The sequence below is a fragment of the Jaculus jaculus genome, chromosome 6 (genome assembly GCF_020740685.1).
Source record: "Jaculus jaculus isolate mJacJac1 chromosome 6, mJacJac1.mat.Y.cur, whole genome shotgun sequence".
In the NCBI taxonomy this organism is placed as follows: Eukaryota; Metazoa; Chordata; class Mammalia; order Rodentia; family Dipodidae; genus Jaculus; species Jaculus jaculus.
The window spans coordinates 155,681,130-155,704,271 of record NC_059107.1 but is presented as its reverse complement, the minus strand read 5'-3'; the positions used below and the strand labels follow the sequence as shown (position 1 = coordinate 155,704,271).

The 23,142-nt window shown below is 53.4% G+C and overlaps 1 protein-coding gene across 2 annotated transcripts; it reads right to left on the bottom strand.

The window, feature by feature from the left end:
* Positions 1–1,496: 1,496 nt before the first annotated feature.
* Positions 1,497–23,099, bottom strand: Pick1 (protein interacting with PRKCA 1). Of its 2 annotated transcripts, none has more exons than XM_045152987.1 (13): positions 22,874–23,099; positions 22,492–22,589; positions 20,163–20,274; positions 10,697–10,825; positions 8,792–8,858; positions 7,823–7,912; positions 5,804–5,857; positions 5,409–5,471; positions 4,636–4,769; positions 4,212–4,304; positions 3,375–3,425; positions 2,699–2,843; positions 1,497–2,242 (listed from the first exon to the last, which is right to left on the bottom strand). In XM_045152987.1, the coding sequence occupies exons 2-13, from the start codon at positions 22,530–22,532 to the stop codon at positions 1,971–1,973; spliced, it is 1,251 nt and encodes a 416-aa protein (XP_045008922.1). In that variant the 5' UTR covers positions 22,533–22,589; positions 22,874–23,099; the 3' UTR covers positions 1,497–1,970. The 2 variants fall into 2 exon arrangements, with proteins under 2 accessions (XP_045008922.1, XP_045008923.1); XM_045152988.1 differs by lacking the exon at positions 22,874–23,099 and adding an exon at positions 22,723–22,849.
* Between the last annotated feature and the right edge of the window lie 43 nt (positions 23,100–23,142).

Genomic DNA, 23,142 nt, shown 5'->3' with positions numbered 1-23,142 from the left:
GACCCCCCCAAGCCTGAGTAGGGGTAGGCTTTGGGGGAGGGGAAACAGGCCCAAGGTCAGGGTCAGAATGGGAATGCCGCCGGTCCTGGGCCTCCTTCACATGTGAAGTTGAAAGTAAACTCCAGAGCGTGGGAGGGAGCCAGGCACTCAGGAACACACTGGCCACCGCCATCCCTTCACTGTCCTGAAAGCCACCCCCTTTCTACCAGGGATGTCCAACCTGCAGTGCATGGACCACACGGAAGCTGTGACTGTGGCCCACCCCCAAACTGTAAAACTATTTTTTTTTTTTTTGATAACTCCATTGTGCAGTTCTCCTGTGAACCTTGCAGTGTGGTCCAAAACCAAAGGGTTCAACATCTCTACTATGGGATAACCACTGGCCCTCCCAAGATCAGGGACCCACCGCTTTTGCTTTGGACAGTGTCCATGGGGGACACTACTGTGTCTTTGTGGGCAGCCTGTCACTGGCCCTGGAACCTGCTTCTCCCCACAGGAAATCTCAGGGGTACCTCCTCTCCATACAGCCCGAGCTGGCTTCCAATCCGGGATCCTTCTGCCTTAGCCTCCCAAATGCTAGGATTGCAGGTGTGTGCTACCACACCTGACTGCCTTAATCTCTTCACTTTGACCCAGGTATGAAGCCTGTCTGCCAGCTCCTTCCAGCCTGGGGCCCCCACTAGAGCACCTCCCTCCCACCAGCCCCAGCTGGACCTTATTGTCCACCTTGGTGGCAAGTTTTGGAGAACGTAGCCAATGCTGGCCAAACTACATTCATTTGAGGTCCCCCCCTTCCAAAGGACCACACATGCTTGACTTAAGGAACAGAACAAGTTAATGTAGGTTCTGTCTGTGCCCTTGGCCTCCTCACTGGCTGCCCCTTCAGAGAAGCCATGTGGTCTCAGAGCTCTGCCAGGACCCGTGCGGATGCTCAGTGACAACCAGTCCCTTCCCCCAGGCACCGTCCTAGCCGGGGAATTCCATCCGGGTTTCTGCAGAATGTGTGTTCGCCAAGCTGCCCGCGCCTCGCGCACCACCCCCTACCCCAGCTCCCATCTCAGAATGACTACACTCACTGTCCTAAGGGACACTTCCAGAGTCAAAGGGCCATACCAGGCCACAGGTGTGGGCTTGACTTGGCCAAAGTAGGATGTGTACCCACACTGTTGTGCCACTTTGCAGATAGCCCAAGGGTCACATCTCCCAGCCTCCCTAGGGAGGAGGTAAAAGGGTTCCAGAAAGCCAGAAGTAGCAGGGACAGGTGACAGTCAAGGCTTTGGGACCTCACAGACTTGCCTTCAACTCCCACTGTTCCCCGTGGCATATAACCCTGAGCAAGATGGTCTCTCAGCCCCAGCCGTTGGGGGCAGCAGTGCCGTTCCTGCAGGGCGCTGTGATAGAAAGCGACTGACACAGAGGGAACGGCCTAAACACCACGCCGAGCCCTTGTGACCAAGGCAGGGGAGGGTCTGAGGCCACTGCAAAAAGCCCACTCGTCTGGGTTTCTGTTTATTCAGTACAGGCCCAGCACTCAGCCCTTCTCCAAGAGAGGCTAAGCCTGGAACAAATAAATACAGGCAGCCGAAGTGTGCATGTAGACTGGGGGCCGCCTGGATGCTGGCCCCAGCCTCAGCTGCCCACCTGGCTCCCACTCCTGGCAGGCTGGGCACCACACAGGCGCCTACAGGAATAGTCCTGTGCTCTGCCCATTTCCCGTCCTCCTTTCTGTCCTCTCCTCCCTAGGGCAGGTCCAGAGGCCCAGCTCTCCTTCAGTAGGAAGCAAGGTTGGGGCCAGTATCCAGGGCCCAGGCTGAGGCCCGGGATCGCTGTGCAAGGACAGAGGAGCAGGAAGGCAGGCGCCCCAAGCCAGCAGGCCTTTATGCGCCACACCACACTGTTGTGCTGTGGCCCTGCCCCGCTCCCTCTGCGGTCCTCCAGCTGCCCTACCCCCCAGGTCCGTCCACGGGCGCTCAGGAGTCACACCAGCTTCCACCCTTGTCCATGGGCCCTGCGGCCCCACGAGCACCCCTGGACAGCTCCCTAGCTGTGGTGTCCTCCTCCTCCTCATCGTCATCCTCTCCGTCCATGAACCCTCCCTGGCTGGGGCCATAGGCTAAAGTGGTGTGTGCCAGGTCCACCTCGATGGGGAAGACGTCGGCGTCACGCAGCACCGCGTAGCAGTCATTGTAGTACTTGGACATGGTGGACACAAAGCGCTGCAGCTGGAACACGATGTCCTGGACTGGGGCCGGAGGGAAAGCGGACAGGCTCAGTGACAGCGGCGGCTCCTCGTGGGGAAGACCCTGAGATGGACAGGCGCCCCCACCCTGACCCAGCCTCCTCATTGAGCCTCAGGCCCAGGACAGGGCCTAAGCCCAGTGCTGCCTAGCCCTACGTCGACACGGAGGACCCAGGCCTTGGTGCTTCTAATTCAGGGAACAGAGCAGGCTGCGAGGGTGCGCTGCTCATCAACGCTGCCCGGGGCCCATCCAGGCCAGCCTCCGGGGGCCGGGGGGGGGGGGGGGGGGGGGGCTCCTGGTAGTGTCTGGCCCTAGGGCTTCAGGAAGACCTTGGCTTTTCTGGGTCTCGGTTCTCCTATCTCTAACATGGGGTATCTGACAACCACCCTGAAGCCAAGGGCTGGGAAAGGACCAACTGGGGTAGCCTGTGTGCCTCGGGACCTGTGAACGGCCCTCACCATGCTTCTGGTCCAGCAGCTCCATCTTCTCCAGTACGTCCTTGCGCATCTGGGAGAAGCGGGCACGAGCCTCCTGGCGGCAGCGCAGGATCAGGCGGTACTCGTAGTTGCCTGTGCTCACCCGGTACAGGGGCTCTCCTAGGGCCTGAAGTGAGGAGGGCACTTTGGGGGACCCCGAATGGCATGAGGGACTCCCAGGAGCAGATGGGGCAGGGCTGCAAGGCTGGCCTGGCTCACAGCCTCTCTACACTGCTTTTCATATGTCAGTGGATGACGAAAGCACAAAGTGATAGCCTTGGTCGGGGGAGGAGGAGGTCAACCACAGAAAACCCAGACCCTTCCCACATTAAATAAACAAACACCGGCCATACGATGGGTACCCATAGCAGAAGTATAAAAACAAATCAAAGCTCTTCAGCAGGAGCCTCATAAATTGTGGGTCCACCTAGGGAGGTGCCCACTAAAACTGGCCAGCACTCCAAGACCCAGAGGGGCTGGGGAAGCAGGTGGACAGCCCCAAACTCCAGGGACTAGAGTCCAGCCAAGCCTCTAGGATCTCTTGGTTTTCCTGACCCACCCAATAGTCTTGGGCAGACCCAGGACCTTCTGGGGGCTCCCTGGGGCAGAAGGGGAGTGCAGACACCAGGGCTGGACCCCTGTAGCCAGTGGCACTCACGATGCAGCTGTATTCCTCGTCGTCCATCTCCTTCACCTTCAGGCAGTAAGACTGTGGGATGGGTAAGGCCAGGTAGTCAGTGGCTGAGCCTTCTGGACACCGACCCTCAATGATGTCCCAGCTCCTCCCTGCCTCCCTTTGCCCCTAGGCTACCTGGGAAGCCAGGCTCAGCCTGAGAGCAACAGCCACACCAGGCCACCTGGCTCCTGCAGGCCCTCAGCTGGAAGAAGCTGGGACCACCTAGGAGAGGCACGGCAGGGTGCAGGGAGGTCTAGGGATGGGGCAGCAGGTGGAGGAGGCACTCCTCTGACAGGGGAGATAGGCCTGAGGGCTAAGGCAGCCCAGAAGTGACAGAATTCAAGTCCCAAGAGATGCCCTGGGGGTTGGGAGTGTGGCTGAGAGGCACAGCACTCACACAACAAGCACAAGGCCTAGGGTTCATCCCCAGAACAGCAAAAACCAAACAAGACGCTCAGGCAAGAAAGGTTTCATGGTTAAAGGTGAGAAGTCCAGGAACAAAGGAAGCTCGGCTTCCTAACATCTCCATTCCTTTGAAGTAGCCTTGCCCTAGTTTAACCTAGTGCTGAAGGTGACAGAAAGCCCTAAAGGACAGGAGACAATGTTCTGCCTGCCTACCCTGACTTTAGGCCTCCAGAGGTTCCTGTCAGTAGGAACATAAGGCCCAGGCTACTTCCAATCCTCCAGCCAGGCCTTTGTCTCACATTCCCAATCAGATAGCAGAGGGCTGTCCTGTCTGTCGTGGCTTGGCTAGCTGCTACAGGGCAAGCCTTCAAAGTATGCCCACCCCAGCCAGCCAGACACCTGCACACCACTTACCAGGTACTCGAACTTCACGTCCAGGTACTTTTTGATAGTGAGGCGCGTGTCAGGGATGGCTTTGTTGAGATAGGTGTTCAGGTCTGTCAGCATCTGGGAGGGCAGGGGCACACTCAGGACCTCACAGACAAGATGACACTGATTGTCAATCTCTCTGGAGACAGGCATCAGCTGAAGGGCTCTTATCCATGTCAAGGTTACAAGCCTAAGTCCAGGCCAAGGGCAAGCTGTGTCTCAGCTGCAGAACAGGACTTCCAGGTCAACAGAGACCCGAGGCTTCCAGTTAGCTGGCCATGTAGTTGAAAACCCATACCCTGGCACCTGATTCCAGCTCAGGACCCCTCCTGCACACCACACTGCCACCACAACCCACCCTCCTGTCTCCCTGTGATCACCCAGACACACCATGCTCCACAGGACCCACCGGCTTGATGGTTTTCAACAGGCGAATGCCAAACTTCTCAATGCTGCGGTGTGCATCGGCAAACTTCACGAACGCCTCGCTTGCTGCTGGCTGGGGCTCCCGCACCCCAATCACAGAAAACACGTCCCCAAAGGCTGCATGACAAATCTGCCTTGAAGGCTTCCCTCTACTTAATTTCCTAATGGAGAAGCCAGGGGTTTGCTGGGAAGCAGGGTAGGGGACTGGCCAGCAGGAAGACAGGCTCTGCTGGGGTCTACAGCTGAAGGGCGCGGGGCTGTGGTCCCTGAGGAGCTGCAGCTCCAGCCTGTGGGAGCTGGGTCTACGCACCCAAGGAGGCCACCTTCGTTACCCACAGCACCCAGACAGTGGCAGAAGGCAGGTGGCGCTGGCCAAGGGCAGAGCACCAAACCGGCAAGGCAGACACCCGAGTTCCAACAGCTAAGGTCTAGACCACTTCCTGTTTGGCCTTCCTCTCCCCTCCTGTAAGTTGGCTGACTGGGTGTCCTGCCCAGCGATGGGATTTGGGGGCATGAGACCACAAGCGAAGAAGGGGCTGCCTGCCCGCAAACGGCAGTGAAGGACAAGACAGGGTGCTCGCTGGCCTGGCATGGCTACACCTGGCATGTGGCTGAAGGTCGAGTTGTACGACTGCCTCTTCTTGGGGTGAGAAGGGAACCAACAGGAACGAGTCACACCTCACTGTACAAGGGCTACTGTGCCCTAAAGGACAGGGGTTTCCCAGAGCCATGCAGCAGGCTTGAGGAAGCCATTACCCCGGTGTGTCTGTGACAGCTCATAAAAGGCTCGAAGGAGGCTCTTGGTGTGTTCTGTCATCCCTGTGGAAGAGAACCAAGTGACAGGGATGAGGACATATGTTAGGCATCATACCAGCCCCAGCCCAGCCCACCTGAAGTCCTCACTGCATACTGGGTCCATGGACTTTGCCCAGGGCCTGCGGGTTAGACAGAGTCAGCTCAAAGTGAGACCCATCTACAGGAAGATGGGGCGTGTGGACATAGGTGGTCCCAGGGGCTCTCTCTGGAAGAGCAGGGATTTCTGGTACTAGAACTTTCTAAGCTAGCCGCTTTGCTCACTGCCACTCTCTTTGGAGCAGGACTCCCCAGGACAGCCCAGGACCAGGCATTTTCTGGCTGAGACATCTACCCACCTTTGTACAGCTCAGCAGTCCGCTCCAACTCCTCCAGCCGCTTTACCAGTCCATCTGGGGGTCAAGAATAGGGGAGACCACAGGCTCAGCAAGTCAGGGCCCAGGAGAGTGGCCCAGGAGGCTTGGATACTGTTCTACGGCCAGATTCTGCCTAGAACAGGTCTGGGTTGGGGATTTGGCCCTCGGAGACAGCCAGACTCAGAAGGATTTGTCAATAGCGCAGCACATCCAATGGAGAGGAAGCAGAACTTGATATGAATAGGGCAATCTAGTGGCAAGTGGGCACTGCCAGCACAGGACCTTCCAAAAGTCACAAGTGGGTCGTCCCCAAGCCCTGGGCTGATGGCCAAGTCTCCCCACGCTTCTAATACAAGTCTGCCAATGGCTAGGGCAGGCTGAGGCAGTCATGTGGGACCCAGCTGAGAAGAAAAGCATGGTTCAGTGTGGGGTGGGAGAGGAACGGGAGGAGATGAGGAGAGCTGGCACGGGGGGACTACCTGGTGAAGCACTGGCCTACCAGACCTTGGCTGAGCACCTGCTGCACACCAGCCACCATGTTAGGCCTGAGGAGTGACTGGTGAGTGGGATCAGGTCCAGTTCTCAAGTCTCCAAGTCTAGCAGAGAAGCCCAGACCAGCGCCCAGGCAATGAGCAGCACTTCCTCCCAGAGACACATGGGAGGAAGCGGCCATTCCAGCGGGCTTAGCACGGGATGGACAAGCCTAGTGAAGGGCCAGCACAGGGCGGTTTTAGACTCCCTGACTCTAGTTAGGTCTTTGCCTGTGAAAAGCATACACCTCCCCATGAAGAACAGGCGGAGGGGAGGGGGGCTCCTCTGCTCAGTCCCCCCACACCAAGGCCTGGCCTTTGAGAAGAGCAACAGCCATTGCACTGAGTTTCCTGTGAGCCAGTCCCACTGAAGCCCCAATAGCTGCCAGCCTGTACTGCTGAGGGGCACAGCTAGGGACGGTCTGAGTGGCGGTCACATACCTCCCCAGGATTCTGCACTGCCCTTGCTCGGCCAGGGTCATTTGAGCACGAGGGGAGGAGTGCGGCATGGGTGGAGCCAGGGCTTTTCTCTGGGCAGGGAAGGGAAGGTGGCTGTGTAATGGGCCAGAAGGGGAAGGGAACACCTTGGGGTCTTCGAGAGGCTATGGTCACCCAGCAGCCTCCGGGCCCTGTCTCCCTAGAGCCTGAGCACGTGGCCAGTCGGCAGGGAAGGAGCCACGTAAGCGCTGCCCTGTTGTTTTTAGCTGGGTCATGGGACATCATGACAGCTTCAATTTTAGAAACCCTATTTACGGCTGGGGAAATTGCAAGGTTTGGGGGGGAAAACAACAACCAGTTCTAATTTCATCTCAACGCATGGTAACTACAGTAACAGGGATTTATAGGCACAAGAGTCTGAAAATAGCAGCCACCACTTTTGTACCCCATTTGGAACATGCTCAGGCCCCACCCCCACTCTCCCAGCCAATAGAGCCTGTGTGCCCAGCTCAGCCCACGGTTCATATGGGTATTTTTATCTCCCCCGCGTACATGGCACAGCGCTGCTATTTATAAGTGTGGGCTGGCGATGGCACAAGGAGCGGGACCACGGGGTTTATTGGCCTCCCGAGGTAGCTGGTGCGCGTGTGTACAAGCGCCTGCCTGCACGTGGCTTCGCCGAGCCTAGGCAGAGGTACCGGAGACAGGGCAACAGCGCCACCTCCTGGGCAAGGGCAGAGACGACGAGGGCAGGGCAGGAGCAGTGCCAGGTGAGGGGCCACATGCAGAGGCACCTCCCCACCCCAGGGTCTGTCTGCCCCTCCATGGCCTGAGGAACCCTGGTGGTAAGAGCAGCCCATCTCACAGCTGTGGTGGGTCCTTCTGAGCTGAGAGGTCCCCAGAGATGCAGAGATGTGACAGTTGGCTGTCCAGCAGAGACGGAGGCAGGGCCAGGCCAGCAGGACCCACATTAGTTTGATGGGCAGCTTCAAGATTCCCTAGGTCCCGTAAGCGGCGGGAGGTGGGCACTCACCATTGCACAGGATGGCCCGGCTCAGGCCCAGGGCATCGGCCGTCCCGGAACTCATGTTCTCCACCAGGCGGTGCTTGACCTTCTTCAACACTGGGGCGGGGAGAGCAGGGGCCGCGTCAGCGCCCTGCAGGCCCCTAGCCCCACAAAGCCACTCACTGGTGGGTGTGGCCAGCAGGAGGCAGCGCTGAGCTGCGGTTTGGTGCTGGGAGTGGTTACCAGAAAGTGCTCGGCCAAGGATGGAGCTCAGGGCTGCCAGGGCTCTGCAACGGTTGAAAGACCAGCCAGGGAGAGCCTGCCCTGCCGTCCTTCCCTTCAGTTCCCGAGGGGACCTGTGCCAGATGACAGCTGGGCCCCAAGCTGATTACACCAAATCAGTGGGCACCATCAAATGCCACTGGCTGGTCATTGCATATGACTAGCTTAGGCCTCAGAAAGGATCCTGGGTTGGGACCAAAGGATTCAAGAGCACAAATGCCCAGGGTAGACTTTAGCCTCTGTCAAGGTACACTGCAGCCTTGAGGTGTGGTCTGCTGGGGTGCTGCTGTGCCCTCCTGGGCCTCAGGCTTCAATCTCCAGTGCCAGGTGGCTGACTACAAGCTACTGCTTGGCCCTGTCCTAAAGCTTCTACAGAAGCAAGGCCCAGGCCCCTAGCTGAACATGGGCATGCATGGGAGGGCCGGCCCAGAGCCTTCTGAGTGAGCAGGGAGACACGAGACAAGCCAAGGTCAGGCCACCGGCCTTTCTCAGCTGGCCTACAAAGGACAACCCAAGGTCCCAGAGGAAGTGGCTGGGGTGGTGGTGACATGGGGGGCGGGGGAGACAGGATAAAACACAGGCCAGTGAGAAAGCAGGGACAGGGTCCCGTGAACAGCCGCAAGGAGAGTACCCTGGGTCCTCTCGGGCCTTCCGGATTGGCTTAGTCAGGAAAGGCCAGAGCCCACAGCACATGGCTGCTCTGGCCTGGCTTACCAATGTCCAGGGACATGCCCTGCTTGGGGTCCGCCTGCAGCTTGTTGTAGTGGACGGTCACCTCCCCCTGCAAGAGCAGCACAGGCACAGTTGTGACAGAGGCTCCTGGGTCCCAGGCCACTACCCGGAGAGTGCTTTCTCTGTGCCTAGCGCTGGGACACCAAGGAGATAGACAGAGCAGGGGACCTCTTCCCGTGGGGAGGCTAAGCGACGCGGGACTCCAGTGACTGCTCAGGGAAGCACTTCTAAGCAGGCAGAGGCTTTGCTAACCACAGGAGGCATCTGTGGTCACCGGCACTTGCAATCCTAAGGGCCTTGAGGTTGGGACTGAATCCACTCAAATCAAAATTGTGTTCAAGCTGGGCGTGGTGGCGCACGCCTTTAATCCCAGCACTTGGGAGGCAGAGGTAGGAGGATTGCCATGAGTTCAAGGCCACCCTGAGACTACACAGCCTGAGGTAGAGTGAGACCCTACCCGCCCCCCCCCAAAAAAAAACAATTGTATTCAAAGCTTGGAGTCAGTCAGGGTTAGAGAATGGTTTCCTTAGGACCCAACATGGCAAGGAACAGCTAGGATACAGGAAGGAACACTGTGGTGAGACTGGTCCAGGCTCTGCTCTCAACCCACAGAGAGATCATTTCCTCCCCTGGACACCAGTAAAAATCCCCCCCCCCCAACCCCTTGGGAGCCAGGGAGAGCATGCATCCATGTGAAGGCTGTCACACACACAAGGGCTCCTGTCCTCCTGGACAACAGGAGAGATCTGGGAGGGTGAGAAAGGAGGAAGAGCTGCTAGAAAGGGTGTCACATATAACCCAACTTGGTGTCAGGACAGGACACCTTTCACCTATTGTCCAGCACTCTGTCCAGCAAGCAATGCTGAGACAGTGACACCCACACTGCAAGGTGTGGTCCCAGGGGCTCAGAGAGTTTGCTTGCTGAGCCCTAAACCTTCACCCCTGGTCGACTCAATGCCTCAAGGGGCACTAGCAGGAGGGGTTACAGAAATACTGATGGCTCAGGAGTAGACAGGGGTGTGACAGAAGCTGGAGAAACGTCTGCTTAGCGGAGGCAAGAGAGCACTGTGGGTGCCAGCGACAGGGAGGCTGGCAGTGGGGAGGGCAGGGCAGCGGACCTGGCCGGGGCCAGGGAACTAAGGCACCTGCCCCAGCTCAGCGCATGCTGGGCCTCACCCTGACTTCGCACAACACTTGCTGCACTGTTTTTGTGAGTGAACCCAGCAGCCGAATCTCTAGAGCCCGGCAGAAAAGCCACGCGTGCTCCCTGCATGGCCAGGATGCTGCCACCGCACAGGGAGGAGCGTCTGTGTGAAGCAGCTGGGTGAGGGGAGGGCAGTGGCTGGCAACAAGGTGCCTGGGCCGTAGCTGGGCTAGGAGCTGCCCTAAAGCCCTCTTCACCCCTTGCCCTGCAAGCCCAGTTGAGGTCATTAAGAGTCCACCAACCCACGGAGGGCCACTGTGGGCTCCCAGCTTCCTCTCCAGCTTCAACCAGGGACACCATGGCTCACCCGAGTGTCAGCGGCACTGGGAGCTCCCAGGAGCCCAGCACAAGTCCTGGGCATGTTTACTAAGTGAATGGGGAACTAAGAGACTGGACTGTGCCCCTGATGCTACTTAGGGCTGGAGAGATGGCTTAGTGGTTAAGGCACTTGCCTGCAAAGCCAAAGGACCCAGGTTGGATTGCCCAGGACTCACATAAGCCAGATGCACAAGGTGGTGTAAGCATCTGCAGTTCATATGCAGCAGCTGGAGGCCCTGGTGCACCCATTCTCTCTCTCTCAAATAAATAATTATGTTAAGATGGGGGAGCAGTAACCTCTAGGCGCCTGGAGCTTGATGATCCAGCAGTAGCTTGGTGGCCTCTGGCCACTCCAGGTGACTTACCTTTACCTCCTGAATCATCTTTGCCACCTCCACCTTAGTTTTGCCTTTGATGGACTTGCCATTGACCCCAGTGATTTCATCCCCAGCTGCCACGGTGCCATCCAAGGCTGCAGGCGTGTTGTCAAACACCTGTGGGTGTAAGGAGCGGGGCAGCAAGGTGGCCAGGAGTTGGGCACGCCCTCCCTGAAACAATGCCGGCTCTGCCTTCCTTAAGCCCACCGGTCTCTCCGGTACCACCAAAGGCGGCAAGGGGAAAACCCAATGGGCAAAATTGAATAATGCTCCTTTCTTGGGGGAAAGGACAGAGGATCGGCCCTGAGTACCAACAGACAAGATTCTCTAGGATCAAATACAGTGACCCTTGCACCACCGGACAAATTCTCATATCAATTCAACAGCTTTCTTAATAGTTTTGCTCTCGGTTGATTCGGCACCTCAAACCTCCTCTTAGCTATTCCTACACTTACTCTGGCACCCAAAGAACAGCCCAGACCTGCTCCGAGGACCTGCAACGCCTGTGAGTCCCTCCTCTCTAGATGACCCCTTCCACAGGACTTGCTCTCACTGGCTTTGAGTGTGGTGTGTCTGTCAAAGATCAGCTGCAGGAGGGGCACCACAAGGAGAAAGCAGGTGCCAGGAGGGGCACAGACATACAAGCGTGAGCTACCCCCTCAGAGTGACCACCAGGGGAGACCCCAGCAAACGCCCCAGCAAAAAAAAAAAAAAAAAAAAAAGAAGTTGTTTGTCTTCGCTGGGTTTGTTTTGTTTTGTTTGAGACCAGCAGGGTCTCCCTATTGCCCAGACCGGCCATGCACTAGCAAATCTCCTGCCTCAGCCTCCCAAGTATGGGGAATATGAGCATGAGCCACCAGACCCAGTTTCTATTTTTTGTTTGTTTTAATTTACTTATTTGACAGAGAAAGAGGGGGAGAGAGAGAGAGAGAGAGAGAGAGAGAGAGAGAGAGAGAGAGAACGGGTACACCACTGCAAATGAACTCCAGACACGTGCACCCCCTTGTGGATCTGGCTAACGTGGGTCCTGGGGAATTGAACCTGGGTGCTTTGAATTTGAAGGCAAACACCTTAACTGCTAAGTCATCTCTCCAGCCCATGTTTGTTTATTTTTGAGGTAGTGTCTCACTCTAGCCCAGGCTGACATGGAACTTACTATGTAGTCTCAGGCTGGCCTCGAACTCATGGTAATTCCCCTACCTCTGCCTCCTGAGTGCTGGGAGTAAAGGCATGTGCCACCATATTTGGTGAAAGTGATAGAAAGAGAGAATGGGCACACCAGGGCTGCCAGCCACTGCAAACAAACAGCAGATGCACGCTTTACTGGTGAGTACTGGGGAATTGAACTCGGGTTGTTAGGCTTTGCAGGCAAGCACCTTAACCATCTCTCCAGCTCTAGTTTTTAAGTTTTCTTTGTTTTATGGGTTATTTATTTACTTATTTATTTTAGAGCAACAGACAGGGAAAGAGGCAGATAGAGAGAGAATGGGTGTGTCAGGGCCTCCAGCCATTGCAAATGAACTCTAGGTGCATGTGTCCCCTTGTGCATCTGGCTTACGTGGGTCCTGGGGAATCGCGCCTCGAACCGAGGTCCTTAGGTTTCACAGACAAACCAGTAAACCATCTCTCCAGCCCCAGTTTTTTGTCTTTTTTTTTTTTTTTTTGAGGCAGTCTCACTCTAGCCCAGGTTGACCAAGGACACACTCTGTAGCCTCAGACTGGCCAAACTCACAGTGATTCTACCTCAGCCTCTTGAAAGACTGCACTACTGTGCCCAGCTAAGCTTTTCTTTATATTTCACTCTTCGTGTGTATACAGTGTGCGTGCGCACGTGTGTGTGCGTGTGTGTGTGCAGTGTGCATGCATATGTGCACGCACGTTCCTGTGTGTGTGCGAGTTTATAGGTACAGAAGTTAGAGACAACCTTGGGTTATCCGCCTTTGAGACAAGGTCTTCCACTGGGCTAGAGCCTCTGGCCAGTGGGCACCAGGGATTCTCCTATCTCTGTCTGCCCAATGCTGGGACTACAGGCAGGTGCTCCCATGCCCAGCATTGTACGTGGGTACTAGGGATTGAATTCAGGCCCTCATGCTTTGCAAGGCAAACAATCTACTGACTAAGCTATCTCCCCCACTAGTTTCTAAATTATCTACAAAAAGCATACTGAAAGCAAGCTTTATGTTTGTTTACAATGAAACAAAAAATGATAAACATTTCTGCAACCTTCCAGAAATACACTAAAAATACCATTAATAGTGGAGAAAACAGGTCTATAATGAAAACCATAGAGCATTGCTGAACAAAACTAAAGACATATTGAGCTGGGGAGATGGCTCAGCAGTTAAAGGTGTTTGCTTGCAAATTCTGGAGGCCTGATCCCCAGTACCCACATACAGCCAGATACACAAAGTGGCACACGTGTCTAGAGTATGTTTACATTAGTATGATGCCTGGAGAACCTATAATCTCTCTCTCTCTCTCTGCTCTCAAATAAATAAATAAAATAAAATAAAGACAACAGCTGAGTGTGGTGGCACACACCTTTAATCCTAGCACTTGGGAGGCAGAGGTAGGAGAATCACTGTGAGTTTGAGACCAGCTTGAGACTACACAGTGAATTCCAGGTAACCCTGGGCTACAGTAAAACCCTACCTCAAAAAAAAAAAAAAAAAAAGTAAATGAGACGAGATGGATGATGGTTAACAGTTACAGTCAACTTGACTGGCTGGAGCAGTGCCTGGGAGATGAGTAAAATGCACCTCTGGATGTGTCTGTGAGAGAGCCCCAGACAGAATGAACTACCACAGCAGCCCTGCCCTGAGCACAGGCGTCACCCAGCCTCGGGCTACTAGGACCGCAGGGGTCAAGGGGGAAGCAGCCGCCAGCCCCAGGCCTTCTCTCTGCTTTCCGAGCTCCCCAGGGCGGCTCTCCACAACACAGAGGACTGTAACCTGCGAAGCTGTGAGCCAAAATAAGTGCTTTCTCCCTTTAAGTTTCTGTAAAGTATCTTCTCATTGCAATGAAAACTCTAATCCAAAATTGCTGTGACTAAACCTGATTGTGTGGCTCTTAAATCTCTTGAACTGGCCTACAGGAAAACTTTAGCAAACTTGGGAGACACAAGCTAGAGAAACCCTAGAAATCTGTAAGCTCATCTTAATGGACAGTTCTGACAGGAGCTCCCTGACCAGAGTGCTGACAGAAATGTGGCCCTAAAGAGTGTCCTCATGAAGTTTCAGATGGGATCAAGGACTCTACTAGAAATCAGACTAGAGGCAGTTCCTGTTACACTCTTGCAAGAACTCATCTACACTGTCTATGTCCAAAGACTTTGGAAAGCTGAGCTTAAGGCTGGTAAACCTAATTAATCTACTGGAGGAGACTTCAAGGCGACCTAGGATTCTGGCCGTGACATGGGTATTGGTGGCTGCTTTTAGTCAAGTTTATGGTGAAAGTGGTGAGAAAGAATAGAAGAGAATGGTTTGGAAAAGTTATAATTGCCCAGAAGATTAGGTGGGGTTAAAGTGGGACCAAAGGGCTAGAGAGATGGCTTAGCGGTTAAGGCATTTGCCTGCGAAGCCAAATGACCCAGGTTCGATTCCCCGGGATCCTCATAAACCAGATGCACAAGTGGTGCATGTGTCTGCATTTCATGTACAGTGGCTGAAGGTCCTGGCACACCCATATTCTTTCTCTCTCTCTCAAGTAAATAAAAAATTAAAAATAAAGTGGGGGGACTAGAGAGATGGCTTAGTGGTTAAGGCGCTTGCCTGCAAGGCCAAAGGACCTTGGTTTGATTCCCCAGTACTCACATAAGCCAGATGCACAAGGTGACACATGCATCTGGAGTTCGTTTGCAGTGGCTGGAGGCCCTGGCGTGCCCATTTTCTTTCTCTCTCTCTCCCTCTTTCCCTCTCTCAAATAAATAAATTAAAAATAAAGTGGGGCCAAAGAAAGGGGTGGCCATCAAAAAAAAGGTGGGGGGCTAGAGAGATGGCTCAGCACTTAAGGCACTTTCCTGAAGAGCCTAATGACCTGAGCTTAATTTCCCAGTTCCCTCGTAAAGCCAGATGCACAAAGGGCAGAAATACTTACTCTGTGCCATGTACCATGGGCGTGCAAGCATGTCCTGGTTTATTTTACAGAGCCTCACAGCTAGCAGTCTGCCTCCAGTGTCAAAGACGCCTTTGAACCTGGGCTTGTAAACAACACTGCAGCTGTTACAACAGTGGGGACATGCTGAGCGTGGCCTGTAACACCAGCACTTGGGAGGCAGAGGCAGGAGGGTCAGGAGTTCAGTCATCATCAGCTACACTGTAGGTTCAAGGCCAGCCGGGGAGACATAAAACCCTGCCTCAAAACTAGACCAGCCAGGGCTGGAGAGATGGCTTAGCGGTTAAGCGCTTGCCTGTGAAGCCTAAGGACCCCGGTTCGAGGCTCGGTTCCCCAGGTCCCACGTTAGCCAGATGCACAAGGGGGCGCATGCGTCTGGAGTTCGTTTGCAGAGGCTGGAAGCCCTGGCGCGCCCATTCTCTCTCTCTCCCTCTCTCTGTCTTTCTCTCTGTGTCTGTCGCTCTCAAATAAATAAATAAAAATTAAAAAAAAAAAAAAAACTAGACCAGCCAGGCTGCAGAGATGGCTTAGTGGTTAAGGCATTTGCCTGCAAAGCCAAAGGATCCCGGTTTGACTCTCCAGGACGCTCGTAAGCCAGATGTAGAAGGGGGTGTGTGCATCTGGAATTCGTTTGCAGTGGCTGGAGGCCCTGGCACGCCCATTCTATCCCTCTCTCCCTTTCTCTCAAATAAATAAGTAAATATATTAAAAACAAACAAACAAAAAACCTAGACCAGCCAAGTCAGGCATGGTGGTGAACACCTTTAATCCCAGCACTCAGGAGGCACAGCTGGGAGAATTGCCATGAGTTCAAGGCTACCCTGAGACCACATAGTGAATTCCAAGTCAGCTTGGGATACAGTAAAACCCTACCTCGAAAAACAAACAAAAAAAGCCAAGTAAGAATAATAATAAATACAATAAAACAGAATTTAAAATCCTACAACAAGACTATGGGGATTCTTATACCAAGTCTGATGCCTTTGGCATTACAAGATGCACATGAAAAGCTGGGTGTGGTGACACACACCTTTAATCCCAGCACTCAAGAGGCAGAGGTAGGAAGACTGCCATGAGTTCAAGGCCATCCTGAGATTAAACAGCAAATTCCAGGTCAGCCTGGACCAGAGTGAGACCCTACCTTGAAAAACAAAAAACAAAACAAAACAAAAAAACCAAGATGGATGTGAACCTTTTGAGGGTAGAAAGTTATGATTTAACAAAATATATCTGGGTATCAGGTTGACAAGGGACAGAACTTGTGACGGCCAACCCTGCTGACCTGACTGGATTGAGAAGCACCTGGGTACCTCTGAGTGTGTCTGTGAGGATGGCCCAGAGACAGCAGCAGCAGACCACAGGCTGGGGGCCCGGACACGACCCACTGGGCAAGGGACAAAGGTGGACGGCGGAGGCCTGCACGCTCCCCTCAGCGTGCTGGCTGCACTGCAGTGGACTGCAGCCTGGGAAACCGAGAGCCGAGAGAAATCCTTCTTCCTTTAACTGGCCACAGCAATGAAAACGTAGCTAGTACAATGTCCCCTATTCCTAGATTAGGAGGCGTACTCTTAGGATGTTAACACTGCTACCCTAAGCAATCTCCAGATCCAGTGCTGCCACAATCAAAACCTCAAGGCAGGGTTGGAGAGATGGCTTAATGGTGAAGGAGTTTGCCTGTGAAGCCTAAGGACCCATGTTTGACTCTCCAGATCCCACATAAGGCAGATGCACAAAGGTGAGGCAAGTGCAAGGTCACACATGCCCACTAAATGGCGTGTCTGGAGTTCAACTGCAGTGGTTGAGGCCCTGGCATGCCAATTCTCTCTCTTGCTGTAAAAAAAAAAAAAAAAAAAGCATTTTTATAGATTATTCTAAAAACTGTGTTAAAAAAAAATTAGGGGCTGGAGAGACGGCTCAGCCGTTAAGGTACTTGGCTGCCGGGTCTAAGGACCCAGGTCTACGCTCCAGTACAGTCATGCAGGCTGCCACCTCCTATGGCAACTGGGAACCAGAGGCTCACTGGGGCTTACTCATCAAAAGAATTCAGTGAAATGGCTGGAGACATGGCGTAGCAGTTTAAATGCTTGCCTGTGAAGCCCAAGGACCCAAGTTCGACTCCTCAGTACCCACATAAGCCAGATGCAAAAGGTGGCACATGTGTCTGGAGCTCGTTTGCAGTGGCTGCAGGCTCTAGCATGCCCATTTTCCTCTCTCTCTGTCTGCCTCCCTCTCTCTCAAATAAATTAATTAATTAAAAAAAAAACCTTAAATCAGGTGAAAATGGCAGCTCTAGGTTGAGTGTGAGACTTCAGCTCAAGAAAACAGGTAGATGAGCAAAATGAGGACACGTGACCCTGGCCTCCACATGTGTGTGCACGGGCATGCACATCTTCACACACCTGTGGATACACCACACATATTCTACATGCCCTCTCACATAAAACAAGAACGCACACAACAGAAGGAAGGTGTGTTGGGAAGACAGGGTGACAGGAGCAGCTTAGCTGCAGAAGGCGGCTACATTCTGCTCCTGGACTAGGAACAGACGATATTTGGGAACAAGGAAGAATATACAGGGCTGGGGAGACAGCTGCGTGTTAAAGGCTACTTGCAAAACCTGATGGACCAGATTCGACTCCCCAGCCCCTACACTGAGCCAGAGCACAGACCCTGGTATGCCCATACACAAATGAGTAAATGCAAATAATAGAAAGGAAGGAAGATGGAATGAGAAAGAGAGAGCTGGGCATGGTGGTGCATGCTTTTAGTCCCAGCACTCAGGATGCAGAGGTAGGAGGATCACTGTGAGTTTGAGGGCTCCCTGAGTCTACATAGTGAATTCCAGGTCAGCCTGGGCTAGAGTGAGACCCTACCTCGAAAAACCAAGAAAATAAAGGAAGAAAGAAAGGCAGGCATAGTGACGCCATGTCATGAGTCTTAAAGCCAACTAGGGTCATGAAGGTCCCTGAAAATGGCTATGATACCATAATGTTGAAGCATTTTCATAAGATCTTTATTAATACTTATTTATTTGAGAGAGAATGATACACCAAGGCCTCTGAAAACGAACTCCAGACACATGTGCCACCTTGTGCATCTGGCTTACGTGAGTACTGGGGAATCAAACCCAGGTCCTTGGGCTTTGCAGGGAAGCATCTTAACTGCTAAGCCATCTCTCCAGCCCTCATAAGACCCTTATTAAATTTACTATAACTTAGCCAGGCATGGTGGCACACACCTTTAATCCCAGCACTCAGGATGCAGAGGTAGGAGGATCACTGTGATTTCGAGGCCAGCGTAGGGTAGAGCGAGACTCTACCTCAAAACAAATTTTTTTTTTACTGTAACTTGTTCTAAGTTTAATGACACTTGAAAAAGTGAACAAATAAATTGCATGTAATTAAAATTTAACAACTAGGAAAAGTGGGAGCTATGTCTGAAGAAGTAGTGAGGAGTGGCGCAGGCCTTTAATCCCAGCACTCGGGAGGCAGAGGTAGGAGGACTGCCGAGAGTTCGAGGCCACCCTGAGACTACGTAGTGAATTCCAGGTCAGCCTGAGCCAGAGTGAGACCCTACCTCGAAAAACCAAAAAAAAAAAAAAAAAAGTAGTGAGGAGGAGAGCAGGACTGCTAAGAGACATGGGCCCTTTAGTGCTCTTGACTTGCTGGCTACAAAGAAAATTTAATTTTAGAAAATAAATTCTATAATTTCATAACTGCAGTTCACACAAAGCCAACATGTTTCCCAGGTTCTGAATGATGGGGTTGGCAGAGGCCACATCATTGTCACAAGGCAGAGGCTAGACTGGTTGACCCTTGCAGAGACCACAGTGCCCTGTGTGCCTCCAAGGGCTGCTCACTGCGTGTCAGAACAGGGAACAAGCCACATCCTTCCAAGTCTACAGAGATGTCACTGACTGGCCAGGCACCTGGTGAAGGAGGACTCACAGGACTGTTCCCACGCCCTCCCCACAGCTAACAGAACACACCAGGGCTGCTCCTCAGCAGGGACCCCAGAGCTGCTCCTTACCAGGGGCTGGAAAAGGCACAGTTGCCAGCGAATCACAGCAGCGGTTACTTGACAATGCTACCTAAGTGCCCGGCATCATGTAATATGCCATCGCTTCACAAGAATCCAAGGACGTGCATGTCTATGTATTTGATTTTGTCAATTATTTACTTATTCATGATTAGTTTGGAGACACACTCTCATATAGTCCAGGCTAGCCTCAAAGATGCCTACATATTTTGAATTCTCAATTTCTAGAACAGAAAACAGGTCCAGAGAGGTGGAGGAACTTGCTTGTAAGCAGGGAAGCAAGTATTTGAACCCAGACCATTGTTTGCTTATTTTGATTTCTTGAGACAGGGTCTCATGTGGCTTAGGATGACCTTGAACTCTGAATTCTCCTTCCTCCACTTCCCAAGTGCTGGGATTACAGGCCTGTGTTCTCATGCCCAGCAAGGCCATTACTCTCTCATCGTCTTCCCACTTTATTGGGGATCATACCTGAATAGCTTGATTGATTCATTACAGACTTTTTTTTGGACATAGGGTCTTGCTCTAGCCCAGGCTGATTGACCTAGAATTCACTATGTAGTCTCAGACTGGCCTCAAACTCACAGTGATCCCCCTACAGCCTCCCAGATGCTGGGAGTTAAGGCGTGCACCACCATGTCCGACAGAGAGGGAGAGAGAACCCAGGCCTCTAGCATTGCAAATGAACTCCAGATGCATGTGCCACCCTGTGCACTTGGCTTTGGGTGGGCACTCGGGAATTGGACCTGGGTCCCTAGGCTCTTCAGGCAAGCACCTTAACCACTAGACCATCTCTCCAGCTCCTCATTAGAGACCTTTCTGCGGAACGACTGTGACATGCCAGTGACTGTACCCACACGATAATACCAAGAGTCTGCCCAGGTCAGCCAGATCAGAAGGGACAACAAGAAAATGGTATGAAACACTCAGGAGGCACAGAGCAGGCCGGGGGCAGAGGAAGCCAGGACTGCCCCGCTGACAGTGGCGGGCAGGAGGGCTTGCTGGGGTCAGACCTCAAAACCAAGAGCCGGGCGTGGTGGCGCACGCCTTTAGTCCCAGAACTAGGAAGGCAGAGGTAGGAGGATCGCCAAGAGTTCGAGGCCACCCTGAGAATACAGAGTGAATTCCAGGACAGCCTGGACTAGAGTGAGACCCTACCTCGAAAAGTTAAAAAAAAAAAAAAAAAAAAAAGACGGAGCCAGCTTTTTCAGAGTGCAGAAACGAACCTGTCACCGCCACACCCACGAAGGAAAAGGACTCACTCCGCCCAGGACCTGCCCACACCTCCAAGCCTGGCCCATACCTGGACAATATAGAGGCAGGGGCAGTACTGGGCCCCACCCCCAATGCTGATCCCAATCAGGTTCTGGGCGTCCTTCTGCAGGGTCACTTTCCCCGGCACAGTGGGGATTCCCCTGGAAAGAGAAAAAAGTGAAGGTGACTTTTTGGAGGAAGGATGACTAGAAAGGGTGGATGTCCAAGCCCCAAGAGGCTCCAAGGCTGGGTAACCTTACTTTGCCAGAGAGAGTAGTGTGGGTGAGAGCATGTATAAGACTCATGACAAGGGCTGAGGAGACACTTAAGGGTCTTTGCTTGCAAAGCCTGCCAGCCTGGTTCGATTCCCCATTACCCACATAAAGCTAGATGCAAAAAGTGGCACATGGGCTGGGGAAATGGCATAGTGGTTAAGGCGTTTGCCTGCAAAGCCTAAGGACCCTGGTTCAATTCCCCAGGACCCACATAAGCCAGATGCACAAGGGGACGTACGCGTCTGGAGTTCGTTTGCAGTGGCTGGAGGCCCTGGCGTGCCCATTCTCTCCCTCTCTCCCTCTCTCTCTCTCCCTCCCTCCCTCCCTCTCTCTCTCTCTCTCTCTCTGCCTCTTCCTGTCTCTCTCTCTCTCAAATAAGTAAATAAGTGGCACATGAGTCTGGAGTTCGTTTGCAGTGGCAACAGGTCCTGTGGGATCAAAGCTGAATGCTGTCATTGACCTGCCTTGGTTCTTGGTTAAGGCACTTTTCTGCATCTCAACTTTTTTTTTTTTTAAGGTATCATATCTCACTCTAGCTCAGGCTGACCTGGAATTCACTATGTATTCTCGGGGTGGCCTTGAACTCACAGCGATCCTTCTACCTCTGCCTCCCAAGTGCTGGAATTAATGGTGTGTGCTACCACGCCCAGCTTTCAACTTTTTTAAAAACTTTGCTCATTTTTTAAAATGTATTTGAGACATACACAGAGAGAAAAGCATACAGAGACAGAGAGTAAGAGAGTATGGGTGCACAAGGGACTCTTACCATTGCAAATAAACTGCAGACACATGTGCTACTTTGTGCATTTGGCTTTACATGGGTACTGTGGAATTGAAACCAGGCCATCAGACTTTTACAAGCAAGCCTTTAACTGCTGAGCCATCTCTCTCCAGCCCCATCTCACCTTTCTCATGCATAAAACAGAAATGAGGCTCCCTTGCCAGAGTTTTTTTTTTTTTTAAGTCTTTTAAAACACTTTTTTTTTAATTTGCAAGAAAAAGGGGAGTAAGAGCATGCCAGGGCTTCTTGCTGCTATACAGATTCCAGATGCATGTATCACTTTGTAGATCTGGCTGTTCATGGGTACTGGGGAATCAAACCTAGGCTGGCAAACTTTGCAAGCAAACACCTTTAACCAATGAGCCAGCTTCCCAGTCCCCAGAGTTCTTGTAAGAACACCATGGGGGCTGGAGAGATGGCTTAGTGGTTGAGCACTTGCCTGCAAAGCCTAAGGACCCCGGTTTGAGGCTCGATTCCACGGGACCCACGTTAGCCAGATACACAAGGGGCGCATGCGTCTGGAGTTCGTTTGCAGTGGCTGGAGGCCCTGGCGCGCCCATTCTCTCTCTCTCTCTCTCTCTCTGCCTCTTTCTCTATCTGTTACTCTCAAATAAATAAATAAAAATAACAACAAAAAAAGTTAAGAAAAAAAAAAGAACACCGCGAAAGGCTGTAACTCCATCCTAGTCCACAGCGGGCACTCTGTGAAAACCGACTGAGATGTGGCCAGGCTCTGTCCATGTTACCTTCTCAGACACGTGTGGAACACTACAGCCCCTCCTCTTGGATGTCTTCCCAGTTGCTCAACTGTCCTCGGCCCTCAAGGACCTCTGAGTTTTCACTACAAGTGAGCACACAGCTATGTTCTGTGGTAGAGACTCATTCGCCGAAAACCCTTCAGCGGAGGACATGGAAAGCCATGCGTTCCAGTCCTCACCCTGAGATTTTCCAGGGGAAGAAATCTCATCTTGAAAGTCTGCCCCACTCACTGGCTCTGCCGGGAAGAGGTGTTTATGATAGGATCCATTCATTCTTCAGCCCCTGCCTCTGTTGCCACCACCGGAGAAGCCAGAGGACAATCCTGGCAGAAGCTCTGCTCCTTCTAACCTGTGTTGTCACTGGGTCCCTGAGCTGTTGCTATCTGTTGACGCTCTCTCCGTTAACCTGCCCCTTGTAGACGCTGACCTCCCGGCGAGGCTGGGCCCATTTCTGCTTCAGGACACCCGATCTCCCTAAGCAGCAAGGGTTTGTGGACCTGGAAGTCTATGGACATGACAGACGTGGGTCTTGACCTCCCAGGTCTCGGGGAAGAAAATACTCACAGTTTGTCCTCCTCGATGTCATAATCCAAGTCTGCAAACATGGTTCCGAGAGTTGGGGCGGACCGGCTAACTGTCCAGGTCGACAAGGGAATGGGGAACTGGATCCGAGAGAGGAAAGAGCGAAGGGCTTTAGGGAACGGACACGTCTAGATCCGGGACAGCAAGCAGGGCCCTCCTCCTCCCCCGCGGCCCGGGCACGAGCGGGCTCCGGGGGTGGGCAGGTGTTCTTACTGGGCACGGGGGAGGACTCCAGGCCAGGGCTCGGGGCTCAGGTCCCGGAGCCCGCCCCGCGCTCTCCGGGCCCCTTGGGAGCTGCTTCTGTCGCTCACCAGGACACCGGGTCCCACGGCCGGAGCCCGGCCAGGCCGGCACCTGAACCCACCTGCCGTTCCACCTGGCGGCGGCCGCGACTGTCGCGTCACTTCCGACGGGATGCGGAAGTCCCGCCTTCGCCAGCTGGGTGTTTGCAGACAGCCTGCCTCCGCCGCTCCCCGACGCTCAAGCACCAGCAAAGAGACCGAGGTTTCGTGGGAGCTCGCGGTTCGCAGGGCACAGAGACGACACAAAGGAAAGGTCTGCACAGCCCGGCCGGCTCAGCCCCGCCCTTCGCCCCGCCGCCATCTTGGGGAGGGCCAAGGCTCTTCCCAGCTT

Excerpts from the sequence above, each read along its gene's own strand:
- Pick1 (XM_045152987.1), bottom strand. The coding sequence starts at position 22,532 with ATGTTTGCAGACTTGGATTATGACATCGAGGAGGACAAACT. Across the intron at positions 20,275-22,491 it reads GACATCGAGGAGGACAAACT|GGGAATCCCCACTGTGCCGG; the intron begins GTGAGTATTTTC and ends TTCTCTTTCCAG. Across the intron at positions 5,858-7,822 it reads CCGGGCCATCCTGTGCAATG|ATGGACTGGTAAAGCGGCTG; the intron begins GTGAGTGCCCAC and ends CTTGACCCCCAG.